Genomic DNA, 24,341 nt, shown 5'->3' on the forward strand with positions numbered 1-24,341 from the left:
ACATGTTACCACAAACAGTGTCAGAGTATTAGAATTACATTTGCGGAAGAAAACTAATTGAGCGGAGGGATATGTGTTTTGGTGACTGCTCAATAAAGAACCATAATCAAGCAAAAATTTCATATCCCAACTGTAAACCAATTGAGCCGAGGGATCTGTGTTTTGGCGACTGGTCAATAAAGAACCATAATCAAACAAGAATTTCATATCCCAACTGTAAACCAATTGAGCGGAGGGATCTGTGTTTTGGTGACTGGTCAATAAAGAACCATAATCAAACAAGAATTTCATATCCCAACTGTAAACCTTCCAAACTTGTTAGGGCAGTTTGTATTTAAATGACATAGGTTTTGTTAAATTAAAATCACATTTTATTGAGATAGTTGTTTTACATACTGCTAGCTACATATATGTACAGTTAATGGGATTATTTCTAAATAAGGAAACACTTTTAGTTAAGTCAGTGTTAGTGTGCTTTATTTATTAGGTTACAACATCATCACTTTGATATTTTGAATACAATATGAACTGATACTGTTTGCAAGTTTTTCCAAGTAAACCAACCAATGTACCTTGATGCCAGTTGTCATCATGTCCAGTTCATTTTCAATAATGCTGGTTATTTATTTAACAAGCTGCAACTTGCACATGTTTGGCCTTTGGTGTGACCTTGACATTTGCCCACAGGGTAACACAGCCTCTAAGGGTTCGCGTTGGCATAAAATTTTCTTTCACCACTAATTTTCGCCTTTTTTCATGTGCCATTTTTTATGAATTTATAATTTGCTTTACTATTAAAAATCTACATTTGTGTATATATTACACTAGTCCTTACTCCAATGTCTATTTCCAATCTTTGGTTATGACACAATTAGTTGCTTATGCCATTTGTTTAGCAAGAAATATAAGAAAATCCATTTTCGCCACTTCTCAAATTCAATGATTTTATCGCCACTTTTCTGAAACTTTCGCATTTGGCGAAAAATGCAAATGGCAACGGGTGCCCTGCCTCTCCACCTGGTGATCATTTTAGGTAAATGATTTTGAAACTTTCATAACAAATGATGAAGTTTAAGTCCATACTTAATATAATTGGACAAAATGTGCCTTTTGACCTGTAAAATTCAGTTTGTACCTGACCTTTGACTTCAAAAGTTCTTACACATGGCCATCAGTCTCCACATGGTGAACATGTGTGGTCAATTATCATAAAATTTCATGATGAATGATGAAGTTAAAGTATGAACAAATTCAACCTTAAACCATAAAGTTTCACCTTGACCTTTGAGTTAGAGAGAGCAATGTGACATGCAACAAATCTTCTTTTCACGAAGGACATCTATGTTTCAGTTTACATTACATGATGAAGTTCAACTCTGGATACTTTATGGCCAAGATTTACCTTTGACCTCTAAGTGTGACCTCAACCATTGACATAGACAGGTTATATATGACCTGCTGTCATCCTGTGGTTGTCATTTGATGAAACTTATTTTCAAATTGCATGATCAATGAATTACTGTCCGACTGTATGTTTTATGGCCATATGCTACATTAGATCAAAGAGTGTGTTTGACCTCTCTGGTAAGGAGAGAAGTGTTACATCTGTCAAGTGGTCTCCCCATGGTGAACTTTTGTGTGTTTTTTTTTATTGCACCAGGAATTAAAAATAGCAAACCAGTCAAATTTTTTAAAGGCGAACTATGGCTGTTGATCTATAAGTGTGACCTTGACACTAAAGGGGACAGGTACGCCAGCACCATGCTCACTCTTTATGGTGGTCATTTGTTGTAAGTTATTTTCAAATTGCCTGATAAATGACAGTACTAGGGCTGCACCGAATATCCGAAATATCCAAGATTCGCGGATCCAAACGAGGATTCGCGGATCTAACCGTGATTGGTAAAATCGGTTTCGAATCCTGATCTTATTTGAGTTTAACCTTACGTTTGCGTTAACTGTTTCTTTCGCCCTCATACGTTTCGTTAAATTGTTTTTTTCTGTTTGAAAGGCTGACTGGCATGTAGTTTGTCACAATTATCGCTACTTTTTCGAAAAACATGGTACTACACAGTCTACTTTCGTTTTCGATGGTGCAAAATGGCGCAGAAAAAAAATCGCGATGCACATAAACAATTAAAATCCTCGGTGTGGAAGCATTTTGGGTTTTATCAGCATACTAATTCTGGCTTATAAGTGGTCGTTACGAAGTATTTTATTGATACTTATTGCAGATTGTGTGTGTGATGCATTTTTTGCTTGTTAAAATACAGCGTTATTCATATTATATCTGACTGACATAGATGTGTTTAATATGAGACATTATTATAAATGTTGGTCGTTAAAATGCTTACACTATTTCGTGTATGTGCGATTTTGAGAAATTTGCGGAATCTGGACCCGGGTATTTTTTTTTTTTTCGAACAACGTAAGTCAATTTTGTCATCTACTATTTGTTTTTGTTTTTAATGTCGTTATTTCTGCTTACACTACTGCTGTTGCGTCTGCAGCTGCATCTAACAATGCTGCTAAAGTAGTAAAAATATTAGTAGCTGTAAAGTTAATAATAATAATAAAAGTTAATTACTTTTCTCATAAGACATATATACGTTCTGGTGTTTCAAAACATAATTTTGGTTATCACAATATAAATTATAATTTCTTTTCCATATTTTTACTTTCAAATTAGGATTCGAACCGATATTCGATATCCAAGCCTTTGGATTCGAATTTGGATCCGATTGAAATTTTGGATTCGGTGCAGCACTAACAGTTACTGTCAGGACAAGCGGTTGTGTGACCATTGATTTCTACATGAGACCTTGACCCTTGACGTAGGGCGCAGGTTTTTCACAAGACACATCTGACTTGTGATGGTGAACATTTATGGCAATTAATTTAATATTGCACAATCAATGACAGTGGACACATCCGAGGCACAAACATACACTCTACCATTGTGAATGCTTTACTGAGTGGTCAGCAAGTGAGCTTGACAATAAAAACGGTTTCGAACAATGTTAACAGAACAACATATATACTATATAAACTAGGGAGACTTGGGTACAGAAATGTTGGATACACAAAGTGAATTTACTTGTTTATGCTATAATATTACACTGTTTCAATTAAGGCTTTTCATTGTTTATACTACATTCATATCATTATTTTTATTGTCCTGTTAATATCTGTAAATTATTGACAACTAAAATGAATGAAACCATTAAAAATCATTCATATATTTCCCAAATAATTTTTGACATTTTACTGTTCTAACCAAAAAGTATAATTAATACATAATTAAATAACTTATAGAGCATTTTCACAACTATAAATGTTAAATTGGTGAGTATATACCACAAATATATAAGCAATAAAGACAAAATATTTTTGAAATTTGATTTAAAACAAAACAAATTATCTACATTAAATTTTCAGAAATATAGTATTTACAACTTATTGAAGTTTACAAGTTTCAAAATATCATTAACAATAAATGTGTTTAAAATTAACGAAAAAACAAAGCACAAGATAATCACAATATTTATGATACAAAATACTACAAACATAATTTACCTGAAAAAGACAATAAATCTAGGTTATAACAAGGGACAAAATTGTCACAAAACCAGGTTTTCATTGTGAAAAAAATCTGATAAAGGGAGAAAACTCAAACTGAACTTTTGAAATGAACAAACAAAATTAACCCCCTTTTAAGTTTTTGTTTTTAAATCTATTTTTAGTCGTGGCGACCTTGACATTGGAGATATTGACGTGATTCTTTCGTGCAACACCCTCCCATGATGGTGAACAAATGTGCCAAATGATTTTAAAATCTCACAATGAATGACATAGTTATGGCCAGGACAAGCTCATTTATGGCCATTTTTGACCTTTGAACTCAAAGTGTGACCTTGACCTTGGAGATATCGACGTAATTATTTCGCGCGACACACCGTCCAATGATGGTGAACAAATGTGCCAAATGATTTTAAAATCTGACAATGAACGACATAGTTATGGCCCGGACAAGCTTGTTCCGCCCGCCCGCCAGCCCGCCCGCATTCGCCAATCTAATAACCAGTTTTTTCCTTCGGAAAACCTGGTTAATTATACCAAACACCACCTCCATCACCACCATCACCACCACTACGACAGAACGGGGAAGAGGGAAAGAATGCCCAGGAAGTTACTACTTGCGAGTGAAGACGAGACAATAGAAGGAGAGAGAAATATTGGAATGAAAAACTTGTTACTGTTGTCTCCCATACCAACTAGAGTGGTGAGAATCGGGTGAAAGCTAGCGTTGCCGACGGAGATCGCGGGTCGGTCGTGCGATCGTTGCCGTGGAGACGGTCTGTCCTCGTCGCTGTCTGAGATTTCTACACGATATGATGATGAGATGCAATGAAACAGAACATGGGGCATGAGCAACATACATGGAGGGTCACAAATGGGGAAAAAAACTGAAGGACAATGAATGGTACATGTTACAAATAGGGCTTTTTTTAATCCTTAGAGCCTTTTTCTCGAAAAACTTGTCTCAATGCATGTGCACAAAGTGTCCTCCCAGATAAGCCTGTACGGTCCACACAGGGGACTCTGGCAACACACTAAGCCTGTAAGGTCCACACAGGGGACTCTGGCAAGACACTTTCTGCTGTTAGGTCCACACAGGGGACTCTGGCAAGACACTTTCTGCTGTTAGGTCCACACAGGGGACTCTGGCAAGACACTTTCTGCTGTTAGGTCCACACAGGGGACTCTGGCAAGACACTTTCTGCTGTTAGGTCCACACAGGGGACTCTGGCAAGACACTTTCTGCTGTTAGGTCCACACAGGGGACTCTGGCAAGACACTTTCTGCTGTTAGGTCCACACAGGGGACTCTGGCAAGACACTTTCTGCTTGTCGGATTTTCACTTAGAAGAGGCTTCCTTAAAACGCAAAATACCAAAAAAGCAGAAAGTGTCGGTCCCAACTCCACAGACTCATCTAAGATGACGACACTTAACCCACATTCATTAAGCTCTGTTTCCCATGAATAAGGCTCCATAGTTTGAGCTTATAAGGCATAATTCTTACAGAAAATTACTTCAAATCATGCAGAATTCCTCTAACATAAATAGGATTATTAATTGTCCTGATATGAATGTTTTCCTTATAATAGGGATATTTTTTCTAAAATAAGGAAATTATAACAGGTGCTAAAAAGCCCTTTGTAAATGTACATATTGGAATGATTTGTTACATGAGATTATGGAATGATAAATGCTAATAGTTAAAATAAATTGCAAAATGAAAACATAAAATGATGTCCATGTCAATTCTATGCATATAAACCAAAGAACCTATATACTGAATCTAACCACAGTAATTACAATTTAAACTTAATGCTACTATAAGAAATGCAGGATCTTCTATGTATACAATCTGGGTTCTGGCAATTTCATCAAATTGCTAATACAAGTTCACATCTAGAAGACACATTCAGATAGGGACACACACAAATGAGTGAAGTTGAACAGATTCTGTAGATTATTACCACAATCTCATACTTTATACCTTGTGTAGAGCATCAAAAGGGTTGCCTTTTTTATTCAGATATATTGAAATAATTCAAAACCCTGGATATGTTCATGATAATCAAATAAACTGATGCTTGATTCCTTCAATGTGTCTTTGTAACCAGTAGTGATCAACTTGATTCCTTCAATGTGTCTTTGTAACCAGTAGTGATCAACTTGATTCCTTCAATGTGTCTTTGTAACCAGTAGTGATCAACTTGATTCCTTCAATGTGTCTTTGTAACCAGTAGTGATCAACTTGATTCCTTCAATGTGTCTTTGTAACCAGTAGTGATAAAACCCATTTTCATTCCACTATGGATGTAATGGAAATTTAGAGGGTTAAAAAAGCAGTGATATTCCTCCAAGGCTTGTGAAAAAATAACCAAAGCCAATACTAATTCACCTGTCACATCAGCCTGATTGGATGGATTTAAGTTTCGTGAAGGCTCTCTCCCGAGTTCATGCGGCCGTACATAACCGCCCAGGACTCGAGGAGGCGTTGCTGCATGCTCGGGCCGAGGTGTCACGGGAGTGAACCCCTTGCGCTCTGAGGCCGTTGATTGGAGGGAGTGTAAAACGCGAGGGGAATGCAATCCCGAAGATGAGGAGGATGATGGGGCACCTAGCACAGTATGATAATGCGATGCATGAAATTGTAGCTATGCAATGAAAAAAAAGTGAACAGGAATTTCTGTAAAATAAATCATTCTGTAGTCTGATTACACAAACATGCATAAATCTGAAAATGCTTTGATACACACAAGATAAACAGTAACACCTGATGCTCATGACAAAAATGATCATCAAAATGATGACGAGAAATAATGATGCTAGTGTTAGGTGATTAAAATATATAGGCAAATGTACACTATAAATGGTGGCAAATTTGAAAACTTGCAGACAGTGATTATTTCTACAAATCTTTGAAACTTTTCACCTAAGCAAAGGTTTCCGTACTATTTTATAATTGTTTTTTTGTGTGTGTTATTTTGGATTTGTAGCAACTGTCTGGAACTATGATAACTACAGTTAAAACAGAGGGGGTAATCATGTGATAGTCAAGATGGTGACGTCCATGCAGATGCAGGTATTTTGCCTTTTTATACCCTTTATTACTTCTGTTTGATTTTTTAAATGACGCACACTTTCTAGCCATATCAGTAAGAAAGTGATATCTCAACTTAACTCGCTGCAAACTTTCTAAGCGGATCTATAAGTTACTAAGGTCATCCTGCTAAGAAATTTTATAGCAAGTAAAGTTGAGATATAGAGCGAATATTATTATGAAATAAACACTAGTAACTTTTTGCTGATATGGCTGGAAAGTGAGCTGAATTAAAAAAATAAAACAAGAAATAAAGGGTATCAAACAGAGAAAAATACCTGTCTCGGCTAAGACGTTGCCATCTTGACTATCACCTGATTACCCCCTCTGTAAAAACTGCTTTGTTTTGTATCAGATATTAAGATGAACTAGAAAACAAATCAGAAATCTCCAAGAAAACCAAGCAAACAAAATGTTTGTTTCAGAAAAACTGTGCAATTAGTAAATTAACAAGAATTGTCCCAAGACAGAGCGCAGTCTCCCAAAGGCTCATTTTGACATCAATTACCTATCTGATTTGAAGAATAGAGTTATGGAACTTCAGTGAACCCAAACAAATATGCGAAGTTTCAATAGAATACCTGTAGTATAATGAGTAATAAGGAGATGTTGAAGGTAAACCGTAACCAATCTTTTAAGAACAAAGTGTGCTTAGGTTAGCAAAATATTAAAAAATTATATTTCGAAAAAAATCTTACTGTTAGAAGGAAATATCAAACCATGGCATACACAACAACTCATTAGCACATCATTCAAGCACATTGCACATTAAGTTGTATTTCTGAGGAGGTAAATCCCAATTCAAGCAAAACACTGTTGCACTTCAAAGACAAGTGTCATGATGAAGTAAAAAACACAGACTCAGTAGGTAGTTCCAAAAGGATGTGTATAACCACTGTGTCTGACACACAGTTAAAAATATACATTTACATATACATACATAAGTCACACAAACTCCCTAAAACTCCCAAATCTGTTTCAAAGTCATGAGTCCAAATCCCTTTACCTGGGTCCATATTAGGGTCTTGTTGCCATGCCGATGTGTGCCCGCCCATCCCGCCGGATGCCTTGTAGTAGCTGGACATCTGCTCTGTGTCGTCCCCAATGCTCTCCTGGTCCTCATCCGCACTAGAGATTGAGCTCATCGTCGACCGCTTCAGTCGCTTGTGAGGATTACCTGAATGAATGGTGACTATTATTGACAATATATACTCAGAAGCAAAGTGAAAATTATTATATGCAACAATAACAAGCAAATTCGTTAAATTGATATCCCCTGCCATTATACTTCTGGACACAAAAGTTTTCTGGACGGATGGACAACGCCAACGTGCATCATCCTCTTATCCATATATATACTCATACCAAGTTTCAATGAAATCCGTCAAAGCACTTCCAAGATATGGCTCCGGATACACAAAAAAAGCATTTTTTCAAGATACAAAGGGCCATAACTCCGTTATTATCCGATGGTGTACAATGCCATTTGGGGTGCATCATCCTCTTATCCATATATATACACTCATACCAAGTTTCAAGAAAAACCCCCAAAGCACATCCAAGATATGGCTTCGGACACAAAAGTGCCGGACAGACGGAAGGACGGACAACGCCAAAACAATATCCCTCCGCCTATGGCGGGGGATAATAAAACCAGAACAACCTGCTTGTAACTCACAGGCTGTTCAGGTTTTATGCTGTTTTCTGTTAATAGTATCTCAGGGTTTGAAATGAAGCCTTTGAAACATGAATCTCTCATGAAAAGTCTGTTATTGAATATAATTTAGTAAGGGACTACAAAAGCCTGAATAAATGGTGATTATTATTGATGATATATCCTGCTCATCTGTTAAGTTGAAGCATGAGATACATGTAGTTAAAAAGAACAAGAGCTGTCAGAGGACAGCGCGCTTGACTATTCGAGTGCTTGACATTATAACATAAGCCATCACAGGGAAATTGTTCATATTCAATAATTTATTAGACGATCTTTCAAAAATAAAAAAAGTAAAACAAATATTTTTTTTTTTTTTTTTGGGGGGTGTGGGGGGGGGGGTGTGAGAGGGGGTATAGTGGGGTGTGGTTATTTATTAGACGATCTTTCAAAAATAAAAAAAGGAGAAAAAAAAAATTTGGGGGGGGTGTAGGGGGTGGGTAGGGGGGGGGGGTGAGAGGGGGTATAATGTGGGTGTGGTAATTAATTAGATGAAGTTTAAAAAAATGGGAGGGGGGGGTTGGGGGGGGGGGGGGGAAGGGATTCTAGGTATGGGCGTGGGGTTATTGTTTGGGTGGAATCCATTGTGGTATTCAGGTAAGTGTTGTTTTGTCAAAGTAATAATAAAATGTGATCATAAATAAAGACGTTATTGCAATTTAAGCAAAATGTTTAATTATCTGTGTAAAAGGGGCCATAGTTATGTAAAAAAGCTTGATACAGTGGTCTGCTCTTGTTTATAGGTTGGGGTCATGTTGGTAAACAAGTATGCAAAATATAAAAGCAATATGTCAAAGGATATAGGAAATATTTGGGGTAGTTTGCAAACTTTAACATAGATTTATCAATAGTATGCATATTCTAAGTATAAAAGGGGTTAATTATAACAAAATGCTTGATAGAGTTGTCTGCTCTTGTTTATAGGTTGGGGTGATGTTGGTAAACAAGTATGCAAAATATGAAAGCAATATGTGAAGTGACAATGAAAACTAGAGCTTTGTCACAGACGTGACGAATACCCCCACATGCAGATTTGACACATACTATTTTGCATGTCGTCTTCACAAAAAACAGCGGACACCATGCTCAATTTTTAAAACGCACTTAGTGACCCCTTGACCTAGTTTTTGACCCAGAAAGACCCATGTTCTTACTTGGCCTTAAGATCATCTCCATAAAACTTGTGACCAAGTTTGGTGAAGATCGGATGTAAACTACTTGAATTAGAGGGCTGACACCATGCTGAATGTTAAAAATCGCACTAAGTGACCCCGTGACCTAGTTTTAGGCCCGGAATGGCCCATGTTCAAACTTGTCCTAGAGATCATTTAGATAAAACTTGTGACCAAGTTTGGTGAGGATTGGATGAAAACTACTTTAATTAGAGAGCAGACAACATGGTGCGGTTTAAAATGCACTAAGATACCCCGTAACCTAGTTTTTGACCCGGCAGACCCATATTCAAACTTGAACTAGACATCATCTAGATACAACTTCTGACCAAGTTTGGTGAAGATTGGATGAAAACTACTTGAATTAGAGAGCGGACAACATTGTGATGTTTAAAACGCCCTAAGTGACCCGTGACCTAGTTTTTGATCCGGCATGACCCATATTCAAACTTAAACTAGACATCATTTAGATACAACTTCTGACCAAGTTTGGTGAAGATTGGATGAAAACTACTTGAATTATAGAGCGGACAACATTGTGATGTTTAAAACGCCCTAAGTGACCCCGTGACCTTGTTTTTGACCCGGCATGATCCATATTCAAACTTGCCCTAGACATTATCAAGATACAACTTCTGACCAATTTTGGTGAAGATTGGATAAAAACTACTTGAAATAGAGAGCGGACAACATGGTGAGGTTTAAAACACACTAAGTGACCCTGTGACCTAGTTTTTGACCCGGCATGGCCCATCTTCGAACCATACCTACACATCATCTAGTTACAACTTCTGACCAAGTGTGGTGAAGATCGGATTTAAACTACTTGAAATAGAGAGCGGACATCATGCTCAATGTGTAAAACTTGCTAAGTGACCCGGTGACCCAGTTTTTGACCCGGCAAGGCCCATGTTCTAACTTGGCCTTAAGATCATCTTGATACAACTTCTGACCAACTTTGGTGAAGATCGGATGAAAACTACTTGAATTAGAGAGCGGACAAAATGCTGAATGTTTAAAACGCACTTAGTGACACCCTGACTTAGTTTTTGACCCGGCAAGGCCCATGTTTGAACATGGCCTGAAGATCATCTAGATACAACTTCCGACCAAGTTTGGTGAAGATCGGATGAAAACTACTTGAATTAGAAAGCAGACAACATGCTGAATGTTTAAAACACACTAAGTGACCCCGTGACCTAGTTTTTGACCTGACAAGGCCCATGTTCGAACTTGGCCTAGACATCATGTAGATACAACTTCTGACCAAGTTTGGTGAAGATCGGATGAAAACTACTTGAATTAGAGAGCGGACACTTAATATGGACCGACCGACAGACAAGCTCACTCCTATATACCCCCCTAAACTTCGTTTGTGGGGGTATAATAAATGGGGTAGTACGAAAACTTTAACATTTGCTGCATATTCTAAGTGGAAAAGGGGCCATAATTATGACAAAATGCTTGATAGAGTTGTCTGCTCTTGTTTATAGGTTGGGGTCATGTCGGTAAACAATTATGCAAAATATGAAAGCAATACGTCAAGGGACAATGAAAATAATTGGGGTAGTACGAAAACTTTAACATTTGCACGCTAACGCTAACAGAACAAAACAGAAACATCGACGCCGGGGTGAGTAGGATAGCTCCACTATATATATTTCATATATTATAGTCGAGCTTAAAATGAAAAGCTACATTGACTCCATTAAAATACATATCATATAAAACATCACCGCTAGTAAGTCAAAACGTATGTCAATTGCTAGGCAAAAATGAGTTCAGGTGATGTAGATGTGTTAAAAGTGTTCATTGACATCACTCATGTAAGTATAAATGAGTTCAGGTTATGTAGATGTGTTAAAAGTGTTCATTGACATCACTCATGTAAGTATAAATGAGTTCAGGTGATGTAGATGTGTTAAAAGTTTTCATTGACATCACTCATGTAAGTATAAATGAGTTCAGGTGATGTAGATGTGTTTAAAGTGTTCATTGACATCACTCATGTCAGTATTAAAGCTTTCTAGGAAGCATTATTGAGAGAAAGGATTTCAATAAGTTATGTGGCTAGGCCGGGGATCAAATCTGCAATCAGCAGATTTGGAATCCAGCGCTCAACCATCTTAGCTAGCTGGCCTGACATACTTCCGATTAAGAGAAAGTGGCTTTCATTTGGGATAAACAAACCAAACAGGGCATAGAAAATACATGGGTATTTTTAACAGACATGAAAAAAACATCACTTCATAGCTAAACAAAATGTCAGTTACATTTGATTGTAAAGTTGTTTGTGATATATGCGATTTATACAAGTCCAGTGTTTAAATGGTATTCAAACTTAAAACAGATACCTGTAGTTTTGTACTTTATAGATGAAACCTACTGACTTTAAAGTTTACATCTTTACTTTTTCACTTTTTTCAAATAAAATGCAGTTGCCTCCCTTCTGTTGTAAACAGGACTAATTTTTGGAGCATTTGCTAGTAAAACTACATAGCTTTAGCTATTTCACTCAGCCATTATTTAAACCATTAGACTAAACCATTCCTTATTGACTTTGTTAAACATCTTAGTTACTTTTTCAGACTACCTTCACACCATTTCTTTGTGACTTAGCTCTTTCCCACTCAGAAGCAAAGTGAAAATGGCTATAGGCAACACAAATAAAACCAGAACAGCCTGCGAGCAACTCACAGGCTGTTCAGGTTTTATGCTGTTTGCTGCTTAATGGTATCTTAGGGTTTGAAATGAAGTCTTTGAAACATGAATTTAATTTGATTTTCAAAGGGATTACAAATGCCATATAATGCAAATCTGAATGGTAAAGGGTTCCATAATATTGGTATGACTCTATAGCGTACCTGTTCCACTAGATTGGTATACTTCTAACGTTTTCCTGAGGGGTTAAAGCCCACTAGATTGCTAGCCCTCTATAGCCTACCTGAGGGGCTAAGTTCCACTAGATTGGTATGCCTCTAAAGCATATCTGTTGGGCTAAGTTCCACTAGATTGATATGCCTCTATATAGTGTACCTGCGGGGCTTAATTCCACTAGAATGATATATCTTCATAGCGTACCCAGACAATACCAAACTTCCAGATTGATGTCAGACATTCGGTCTGACGGGTTGACACATTCTGTCAGACCGGATGAGTGTTTGTCAGACCAAACAAAAAGAGAGAAAACACAAAATGAAATGACGGTTACACATAGTATTTATTTATATCATAATGGCATATATCAAGTATGTACTATCTAGGAATATCATTAAACAAGTATGTTACTATATATTACTAGATATTATCAGATATCGGAATAGAGATTGGAATTCAAATAATTGATTATCATCTTCTCATTGTCTCCTTCATCCTGAAAATCTGAACAGTAATCACTCTTGTTATCTTTACAGAATTGATAATTGATTTGTTGAGTTTCTGCGTCAAAGTCTACGACAATATCAGGTTCAGCAGTCTCCTGCTCATCTGAGGTACCTTCAATTAATAGATGATCAATCACTTGAGTCTCGACAAATTTGTTTTGCCAATATTCTCAATATAATAGTATCAGTACCAGGTCATACTTTGGTAAGAAACCTCAGCATATCAGGCAAATCTCACAATACAAAATATAAAGACAATAAAATTAGTTGTGAAATAGTCTTTTGGAAAGAAGACAACAATATTTTGAACACGAAATCACCTGAAAACAATTATACGTCAACGTTATTTTCGCTTCGCAATGCTGTTTACATTGAAGACAATTGACCTTTAACATATGCGAGCACCTTGCTTCATGGTCCCGGCTCTCGCATTTTGCGAATTGACATGCACATATGAGCGTGGAACTAGTACTTTATAAATATTGGTTTGGAAATTTCCAGACGCTGTCACAGAATATACCGAGTTGCAACAGTTTATATTTCATATACATCGGAACACACTCGGCAAATTCCGTCTCTACGTTCAGATTATTTTACGAATATAGTATCGCGTGATCCGAGTTATTTCGGAAAATAACGCGGTTAACCGAACATGTGCGAGCTATTCTTATTGGAGGACACAAATAGATCGAAAACATAAAAACGACACTGGTATTAACGTATTTAGTTCTACATGTTTTGTTGGCAAATATTGGAATCCCACGGAGCATCAGACGATGATTATTAAAGATATTTGTGATTTTTTTTTGGAGTCGGACATTTTGGTCCGACGGAATTGCAAAATCGATCGGACCTTGTCATAATCTGTCAGATATGTCCGTCGGTCCGAAGAAGTTTGGTATTGTCTGGCGTACCTTAGGGGTTAAGTTCCACTAGAATGGTATGCCTCAATAGCCTACCTGAGGGGCTATGTTCCACTAGATTGGTATGCCTCAATAGCCTACTTTAGGGGCTAAGTTCCACTAGATTGCTATCCATCTATAGCCTACCTGAGGGGCTAAGCTCCACCACATTGGTATGCCTCTATAGCATACCTGAGGGGCTTAGTTCCACTAGATTGCTATCCCTCTATAGCCTAACTGAGGGGCTAAGCTCAACCACATTGGTATGTCTCTATAGCGCAACAGTTGGGCTAAGTTCCACTAGATTGGTGCACCTCTATATGCCCTACCTGAGGGGCTAAGCTGAGCCTGACCGTTGGGCATGCCGTGGTGAGAGGCCATGGCGGCCATGTGCTGGCTGTGATCCTGAGGGTGGGGACTGTACTGGTAGTAGCTGGGGCTGTCAATCTTGGGCGGGGGCAACATCGGGTGTGTACCATTGTGAGGCATCATTATGGAAGCTGAAAGCACAGGAACGACAGCGGTAATGTGTGAACACAAGAACAACACTCTCAACCTAAACTTGATTTTTGCTAAGAGACTTCCTTTAAACGAAAAATTAAATAAAAAACCAAAAGTTGCGTCCCCGATAGTCCCATGCGGACTGCACAAATTACCACATATACATTATGCCCAGTTTTCCCAGAACGCGGCTCCAATGGTGGTCCAAGGTTAACCCTTTGCATGCTGGGAAATTTGTCGTCTGCTAAAATGTCGTCTGCTGAATTTCTAAAATTAGCATTTTCTTCGATTTTTTTCAAAGAATATTATCAGAATAGCAAACAGTTTGGATCCTGATGAGACGCCAGGTTCTGTGGTGTCTCATCTAGATCCAAACTGTTTGCAAAGACCTACAAAATTCGGTTCCCGCACTGAAAGGGTTAAGTGTGAAACTGGCGTATCTGTTTAACTTTGATATGAGCCATGCTCTGTGACACTGGGGGTTAAATGCATGTGCGTTAAGTGTAATCTCAGATCAGGGGTGACACTTGCCGCATAAACTGGATTTTTGCTAAGAAGAGACTTATTGTAAACGAAAAATACAATAAAAGAGGAGAGTGTTGGACTGCATGGGCTAATCTGGGAGGACACCTTACCAACATGCATCAAACCCTCATTTCACAGATCACAGCTCATATGTATACAATGTACAATTAAAATAGTGCATGACAGTGGTGTTCCGATTGGGTTGTATCATACAAATTCATTGTATAAAGATTTTGTATTACAAGGGTCTGCAAGCGAATGGATTGCATTTTCACATAATCAAAACAATTAATTTCTACCACTGACACATGACCCATAAAATAAGGACTAAACAGCTGGCTGTTACAGTGTAAAGCACATCAAAGAGATCACTAATGAATGCCTATGATGTATGCAATGATGCATGCATCTACTGCTAAGCTAAATGTGAATTCCATATGATAACATTCTTCCCAACGTTTTTATTATTTTAGGATAGAATTCCATGATTTCCAGAAACAATAAAATCATGTTTTTCAAAACATGATAATATCAGATAATAATAGAAGTGATTGACTGAATATTCTTAGATTAACATAATGATTTGAATTTTGTTTCAATAAAAAGCGTAATGAATTATGAAAGCTATTATAAAAGGAAACAAGACCAGTGTTTGTGAAACAAAATGCCCCCTCCTGAGCTTTGAAGGCGCACGGCAGCTTTTTTAGAGAAAAATTGTTAAGTCCAAGGGCCAAAACTCAATCGACCAGACCAAAACTCACACTCCATCTTTAAGTCATGAAGGTAGACTCACATACCAAAAATCAGCTAAATATCTGAAAGTGTTGCGTACAACCCTTCGAAAAACGGTTATTATAGAGAAAATTTCTCAGTCTAAGGCCAATAACTTCTCCAAAAATCAATGGACCGGAACAAAACTCACACTTCACCCAAAGGTCATGTAAGTAGACTCACATACCAAAAGTCAGCTTAATATTTGAAATCATTCCATAAATATACCCTCAGGAAAACTGATATTATAAAGAAAATGTCTAAATCCAAGGCCTATAACCTTGTAAAAATAAATGGACTGGAACGAAATTCACACTTCAACTGTTAATCATGAAGGTAGACTCACATAACAACAAGTGCTTGCGGGTGCAGACCGCTCATCTATTTTTCTTTTTAAAGGTGTAGGGACCTATCTCAATTTCAAACACAAAGGAGGGAGAGGGGTGGAGTGGAGAGGGGTGTATAGTGTGGGGGTGTGGTAATTTATTACATTATCTTCCAAAAATGCAAAAAAATTATTAATTTTTTTGGGAGGGGGGGGGGGGGGGGGTTCTTGGGTGGGATGGTTGGGCGGTATTTCAAAAATAAAATAATAAAAAAAAATATTTGTGTTTTTCAACCATGTTTGAAAAAAAAACATGGGGGGGGGGGGTATAGTGTGAGGGTGTGGTGGTCATTTATTAGATGATCTTTAAAAAAAAAATTGGGGAGATAAGAGTTGTTTTGTCCAAGTATCAATCAAATCTAATCATAAATAAGGAAGTTATGGCAATTTAAGCAAAATTTAATAATTTGAGCTTGAGAGTCAAGGTCATTCAAAGGTCAAGGTAAAATTCAACTTGCCAGGTACAGTACCCTCATGATAGCATGAAAGTATTTGAAGTTTGAAAGCAATAGCCTTGATACTTTAGAAGTAAAGTGGATCTAAACACAAAATGTAACCATATATTCAAAGTTACTAAGTAAAAAAATGGCCATAATTCCGTAAACATGACAACCAGAGTTATGCAACTTGTCCTTTACTGTCCCCTTATGATAGTAAGTGTTGCAAGTATGAAAGCAATAGCTTTGATACTTTAGGAATAAAGTGGACCTTAAAGGGATCTTTTCACGCTTTGGTAAATTGACAAAATTGAAAAAAGTTGTTTCAGATTCGTAAGTTTTCGTTTAAGTTATAATATTTGTGAGGAAACAGTAATACTGAACATTAACCATGCTCTAATATAGCCATTATATGCATCTTTTGACGATTTTAAAACCTAAAATTTATCAAGCGTTGCAACGCAAAACGATTGATAATTTGGAGAGTTCTGTTTTTGTCGTTAAATTTTGTGAAACTACGAAGATTGCTTATATAAGGTATAAAATACGTCAAGAGTGTGTACACGGCAGAATAGCTCAGTAGGCTAAAGTGTTTTTACTTCAGGACTCTGGCAGGACTCCAGGGGTCACTGGTTCGAAACCTGCTCTGGGCAATGTTCTTTTCCTTTTTTTATTTTTTTTCTTGATTTTTTACTGGAGCTTTTATGATCCAATGTTTACATTTATCAATATAAAGCATTTAATGAATAAGTTAAAAAAATGCCAAAATCTGTGAAAAGGCCCCTTTAACACAAAACTTAACCAAATTTTCAATTTCAATGGTCTAAGTATAAAAAGGGCACATAATTCTGTCAAAATGCAAGCCAGAGTTATCTTACTATGCCTGCCCAGTCCCCTCATGATAGTAAGTAAGTGTACCAAGTTTGAATGCAATAGCATTGATACTTTATGAGAAAAGTGGACCTAAACGCAAAACTTAACCGGACGCCGACGCCGAAGCTGACGCCCACACCAAGGTGATGACAATAGCTCATAATTAAAAATAAAATAAAATAGATGAGCTAAAAATCAGCTAATTGCCTGAAAGTGTTGCCTTAAAAACCTTCTAAACGGTCAATTTGAAGAAAAGCTCATGGCCAATAACTCGGCCAAAAATCAATGGAATGGAATGAAACTCACACATCCTTTGGAAGTCATGTAGGTAAACTAACATACCCCAAAAATCAGCTAAATATCTGAAAGCAATGCGTACAAAACCTCCGGATGAACAGACAGACGGAAAGTGCGACTGCTACATGCCAACCAACAGAGGGCATGACAAAGATAGTGTATAACTACATTTGAAACCTACATGTCTAAAGGGTGAAAGAGTTACCACAAAAATACACAAGAATATAAGCACCAGAAACTTATATAATCAAGAAGTTCTAAAAATATATGGAGGATAAACACAACTTACAAGACAGATTTACGATTACAAGATCTAAATAAACTCAAAGAGAACAATTAATTGAAAATCATAATGTTGTTGAAGAAACAGTTTTGAAAAAGTATCAATAAATAACAGCAATCCAGGCAAAACATAAAAAATAGTGTCCATGGTATTTTATTGATTTTGATAGCTGTCTATGTTTATCATGGTCACCCATCAAATACCGTAGTGGAAATGAGAATTCCAAGTCTTATCTTCGACAACCATGGTAGACCACGTCAAAACAAAATAGACCATGGTGTTCGATGTTTTGACTTTTACAAAATTAATATTTATAACATGTATTATATCAAATACAAACGTTTATTCATTACATTAAAGGTTATGTCTATGTTTTATTTCATCCAAATAATTCACAGTGGAAGTACATTGTTTCTGCTTGATCAATTTCAACTAATTCTTGCACATACATGTAACTGAAGAAAATGAAAATTGAAATAATGTAAATATCATTTAGTACACTTAAGAATGAAACTACAAAACTCCACCAAGACTGATACTCTGAGAGGGGGATGTTGTTTTGTTACACCTCACACGAGTTTCCCATTATAAATGTCCATGTACCAATCCTTGCATAATTTTAATATGCCATGCCATTGGAAAAAACATATCCGGAAAGTGCTATTCTATTTGCTATAACCTGCCTGCAGGCTTAAAAAAAGAGCATAATTTTCACAAAAAATATCATTAGAAGCGAATAATCGGTAGGAGCTTATAAAAATGTATGAAACTAATCAATATAAATGAGCTCCTGACTTTCATTTTAAATCTGCTCGTTTGACTTGTTTGTTATTTTGTTTGTTATTTTACTGAGCATATTTGTTTAGTAACATTAAATAAATATTATAGGCATCAGAGTATAGCCTCATTCAGAGTATTTTAAATATATAAAATGGACCATTTAAGAGTAATTTCAGAGTCTGCCTTCCAATTCGGTAGCCATAACTCTCCTCTGTGTGCAATAGTAACTACATTGTATATCTCTCAACTACCTGTGATATTTATATATAGAATAGGAGGGCGACAGACAAGTAGGGGACAGAAGAAGGGGGACAGAAGAGAGAGAGAGAGGTACATACATGTAGATAAGGGGAAAGTGTTACAATGGAGGGAATGGATACCAACCATTGGGACTATTGTCGTCGACATCTTCAAATTCAGTCGCAAATGAGTCTACAATGAAAATGACCAGATGATCAATGAGATATGAGTATCATGATACAAAACGGCAATACCTTCATGAGCCTTCCATGCTTAAACCTGATAGTTTATTATTATTATTTTTTACATAATTTTATAAAATGATATGACGTATCTAACACGTATCAAACACAGTTATGCATCTTTTGTTTTACTTTTCAATGACGAAACCATGCACATGCACAGTGTTACAAAGAATGACACTGAAATAGCAATTTCTCAACGTCACATTTGATGTCATGGAACGGCTCATCTCATACAAAATGAACATGCACATGTTATGGTTTAAAAAAGTATACAAAACAAATGGGCCGTGCTCTGTGATAAAGGGGTTTAATGCATGTGCGCAGTCCGCAAAGGCTAATCAGGAACGACACTTTCCGCAAAAACTTGATTTTTGCTAAGAAGAGACTTTCTTGAAACAAAAATATCATACGAGCGAAAAGTGTCACACGACACTTAATGCATTTTCATTAAACCCCCTTTTCACATCGCACGGCTGAACTGTATTCTAAATTAACTAGTAAATGAAACATGAGGTGTGTTAACCAAGTTGCTGATTGTATATATGCAGATGGCAGAATTGAATAATATTATTTGATAATTTAACATTATAATTGTATATTCAATATGAAAGATGGTATTTTCAACTTATTCCTTCAATGGGACTTACATGAATGAATTATGAAGCAAAGCAATGAAGGGTAAAAACTCTTCTGATATTGAATATGTGAAAAAAGGTTTGTTTACTTAAATAATTTGTGTGTTAGATAAATCAATTCATCTCATACTTTCATAACAAAATCCATGTCTTCTCCACAAGAATTTCGATGACTGTCTGATAATGTACAAATATAGAATTTTATTGTTGTTCTAGTGATTTCAATTCACAGGATAAATACAGTTGAGTGATAACTGATCATTTCTCACCATACTAAAGATTCTGAGAAACACACCTTATATTCTGACCTATACCTGTATTGCTATGAGGCACTGTTCTAAGAAAACAGGTCTTAATCAATGTAAGTATAGTCGTCCCAGATAGCCTGTGCAGTCAACACAGGCTAATCCTTTACATTACTTTTTACTTGTATGGAATTTGTTTGTTGAAAGGAATTAACCCATTTATGCCTAGCGTCTAGAAAAAAGGCCTTGGCAAACAGTGTAGAGATGAGATGCCGCATGATGCACCAGGGTCTGCGCTGTTTGCTTAAACTTTCGGTAAGAAATGTTCTAACAAGGGCTGTTTGTAAAACATGCATGCCCCCCTATATGGGCTATAAGTTGTAGTAGCTGCCATTGTGTGAATACGTTTTTTGTGGTGGTGGTGGTGGTGGTGGTGGTGGTGGTGGTGGTGGTGGTGGTGGTGGTGGTGGTGGTGGTGGTGGTGGTGGTGGTGGGTGGTGGGTGGTGGTTAATGATACAATACAAAAATGCAGTAAGCCTTACATTTGGTAAAATTGAAATATATTACAAGGGAGGCAAATGCTGTAACAAAAAGAACATGCATAAACGGTAGTTGTTTCCCTTGTTTGAACCATGCTAAATCCTTAAAATGCCTATTTCCAGTAACTGTGACATTCACCTGTGACCTTGACCTTTGACCTAGTGACCTCAAAATCAATAGCGGTCATCTGCGAGTCATGACCAATGTACCTATGAAGTTTCATGATCCTAGGCCCAAGCATTCTTGAGTTATCGTCTGACAACCACTTGGTGGACGGACCGACAGACCGACCGACATGAGCAAAGCAATATACCCCCTCTTCTTCGAAGGGGGGCATAAATATAGAAATAAATATACTAGACATTCCTAATTTTGGAAATAAATTGATCCAATTAAGAAGGATGGGAGAGTCCACTAGGCTTAAATGGGTTAACGAAAGCCATCCTAAGTGGAAAGTGTCGTACCCAATTACCCATTGCTGACCACACAATGGGATGATATTTTACGTACATAAATTAAGTCTGGTTTTCCCAAAGACAAACTCATATATTATTTACTAAGTAAGGAAAAGCAGCTGCTGTCTGCAATACAAACTTTCATTCTGACAACAATTAGGTCAACACTGTCCCAGTTTTGGGTATTCTAGACAAAACTGCAGTTAACTTGCATGTATAATCCCAACTCCAAAGCCGCAATTTTGATATTGAAATTATAGCTGGGTTCAATAAAAACAACACAAATATCATGCGCAATTTTGATATTGAAATTATAGCTGGGTTCAATAAAAACAACACAAATATCATGCGCAATTTTGATATTGAAATTATAGCTGGGTTCAATAAAAACAACACAAATATCATGCGCAATTTTGATATTGAAATTATAGCTGGGTTCAATAAAAACAACACAAATATCATGCGAGTCTGATGTAAGAAAAATTCTCAAAAAGAGAGTTGATTTATTGTTAAAAAATTACATACACTTGATATACAAGAATGGCATTCAATACAACAACAAAGAAATCCAAACAAAAATCTAAAAAAGCTAAGATACATTGTATCCTAACAGAATAATATATGTTGGTCATCAAATCATTAAATAAATATTTACATTAAATAAAAGTGAATGTTTATATCTGCATTCGTTTGAGAAGACCAATTGGATTAGTTGTGAGAATAATCTATTATAAAATAACTATTTATATCATCTAATTAGCTGTTGTCATTTGTGACTGTCTAAAATTCTACAGCGTTAAACATGCGTAAGTAAAATATATTTCCCATTATTTAAACAATAATTTCCAAGTCAACTTTGAGTATTTCCATCACACATATTATATAGAATTTACAAATGTTGAAGTAGACCTTATATTGCTGATTTGCATAAACATGATAAGATAACAAGTCCCCCATTTAAATATGCTTTAAATAATTTCCTTAATATTTTCTGTCGGCCTTTCAGTTGAGAAGTCAAAATGAAACACAATCTCATTATTTCTCATATAATGACCTGAACGCTCTCGCACTTGCTCTTCGGCTGACGTACTAAATGGATGTGATTTACATGGGAAATTACTCAAAGATTGTATATAATTTAAGATAATTAAACCGTTTTTTGTTATATGCTGTGACGTACTCACATATGATCTGCTCTCAGCTTATCCAATACGGTATGCAAGCTGTGCACTCATATAAATTATATCACTTTGTCATACACAACGCTGTAAAATAACCTAATATTATGAAATAAATGTTATGGTTTAAGTTAACTTCTAATAAAAAGCAAGCAACAAATTAAGAATTGAGGATGAATTTGTTTTAATGTTATAGCATTAAGGTTAGCCAAAACAAGATTGCATTATGATGATGGGCGAATGACAAGAAGGCATTTCAATTAGAGCAACTAAAGAAATGATTATGTCACATTAAATAATGACGCTCAGCTGATGACCATGCAATCAATTGATGATGATAAAATGAACAGGAAACTGATCAACAAAGATGGCATTGACAATATTATTGCGCTTTAGAACTCATATTTGTTTACAATCCCTGAATACAGTAAACAAACATTATTCATACAATTTTTATCAAACAGCATACCGGTATACAACGTTAAAGTATTTATATCAGAATCAATACATTTTATTATGAAATATTGTTCTTTAATATATTATTTTTTTATGTGTAACTGAATACAATTTAATATACATCAAACATAATTTATAATTCCTTTGGGTTTGCATTAAATTGTTAGCTTTATAAATCTGTATCTTATAAATGGAATATATCTGCCACTTTTATAAATTTATTACCATTTAAAATCCTTTATTTGCCACAGACCTTCCTATCCCCAGCTCAATATGACAAGTGCTTGTCCCCATCCCATTTCTTAGGCAAAAAATGTGAGAGAAAAAAAGAAACAAAAGAAAGGTTTTAAGACTCAAATGTCAAACTAAGAGTTTATATCATGCATGCAATTAATCTTGCCAAATGATACCAGAAAAAAGTGGTATCTTGTGATATCTGAAGGAATATATCACAATTTGTCTTCTGTAATCTTTGTGTCAGAATTATACAGCGATCACCATGTTAAGGGGGACTATGTGCCAAAATGCTAATCAAGAAAAATAAATATTTTAATTTGCTGATATCAACATAAGACAAGGCACTTTGACCGATTAACTATTGCTTTAATGGTTGAAAATTGAGGAATGTACGTGTCACCTGAGAATTAATGATGTCAATAGGGCAAGCAGTTCAACAGAACTTTTGGCATAAGAAAATACTAGTAGTACTATAATATAACAATATTTAAAAAAGAGAAATGACAATTAGATATGAGAATTTGATTTGTTTGTTCAAAACGAATAAATATCTTTTTACTGGCAGGATTGTTACCCAAGGGAAAAAAACACTGTTTCATTAACAAATTGTACACGTACTATAAAATGACCCAAAATTCATGCATTAGTATTTAATTGATGGACATGTTATTTCAGTCATCAGCACATGATGATATAGGTGAAAGTGTTTTTTTGCAGACACATTTATATTACTTTCGTAACACTTGAGCTGTGACAGTATTAAACTGATATTTCCACCCAAAAATTAATAACAAATGAAACAAGATGACAATAAATATAGGCATTTCTTGGCATTATGATGATATCTGAACATCCTGCACATATCACCAAATAAATGATAATAATGTTCAATACCTGATGATAATGTTTATGATGTTGTCTGTCTAATTTAAATACAATTATGGTTGTTACAAGAAACAATCCCAAGCATGGAGGGGCAACACACCAGACTCTGCTATGGGAACTTAGTGAAATGTCTCAATTTAATGCCTTAAACTTGTAAGAATCAAATTGCCTGAAATGTTGTTAAGCCATTCTGCCATGGAAGAGATAAACCATTTTTTAATACAGGATACAAGCAGACCAGTCAAAAACAGACCAGATCCATTCCCAGCCATGTTTACGGATATGACATCATAAAGACATACAGATTACACAGGTAATTTGTTTGCATGCATAATACTTACGTCTCGTGACGCGCATTAATTCCCGAGCACTGAAAACCCCTGTGGCCATAATACTGTCATTGCCAGAAACTCCCGAATGAATGTTGCCTGGCACTGAAACGATTAACATGCCCTGATGATGATGGTTAGATGATGATGGCAACAGTGCGAGAACTGGAATACACAAGGAGCTGGAAGGTGCATAGA

The 24,341-nt window shown here is 36.2% G+C and overlaps 1 protein-coding gene across 8 annotated transcripts in view; it reads right to left on the minus strand.

Moving 5' to 3' along the window:
• Nucleotides 1–24,341, minus strand: part of LOC127861438 (nuclear factor 1 A-type-like) — a 94,664-nt gene that overhangs the window by 20,149 nt on the left and 50,174 nt on the right. For 4 of the 8 annotated variants that reach the window (XM_052399915.1, XM_052399912.1, XM_052399913.1 and 1 more), the window contains 6 exons: nucleotides 24,156–24,248; nucleotides 19,082–19,129; nucleotides 14,175–14,345; nucleotides 7,681–7,851; nucleotides 5,973–6,191; nucleotides 4,272–4,382 (listed from right to left, as the gene is read on the minus strand). In XM_052399915.1, the coding sequence (XP_052255875.1) occupies nucleotides 4,272–4,382; nucleotides 5,973–6,191; nucleotides 7,681–7,851; nucleotides 14,175–14,345; nucleotides 19,082–19,129; nucleotides 24,156–24,248 (813 nt within the window). The remainder of the gene's footprint in view (nucleotides 1–4,271; nucleotides 4,383–5,972; nucleotides 6,192–7,680; nucleotides 7,852–14,174; nucleotides 14,346–19,081; nucleotides 19,130–24,155; nucleotides 24,249–24,341) is intronic. The other 4 variants (XM_052399916.1, XM_052399914.1, XM_052399919.1 and 1 more) reach the window with 4 other exon arrangements.

This window comes from Dreissena polymorpha, chromosome 16, assembly GCF_020536995.1.
Source record: "Dreissena polymorpha isolate Duluth1 chromosome 16, UMN_Dpol_1.0, whole genome shotgun sequence".
In the NCBI taxonomy this organism is placed as follows: Eukaryota; Metazoa; Mollusca; class Bivalvia; order Myida; family Dreissenidae; genus Dreissena; species Dreissena polymorpha.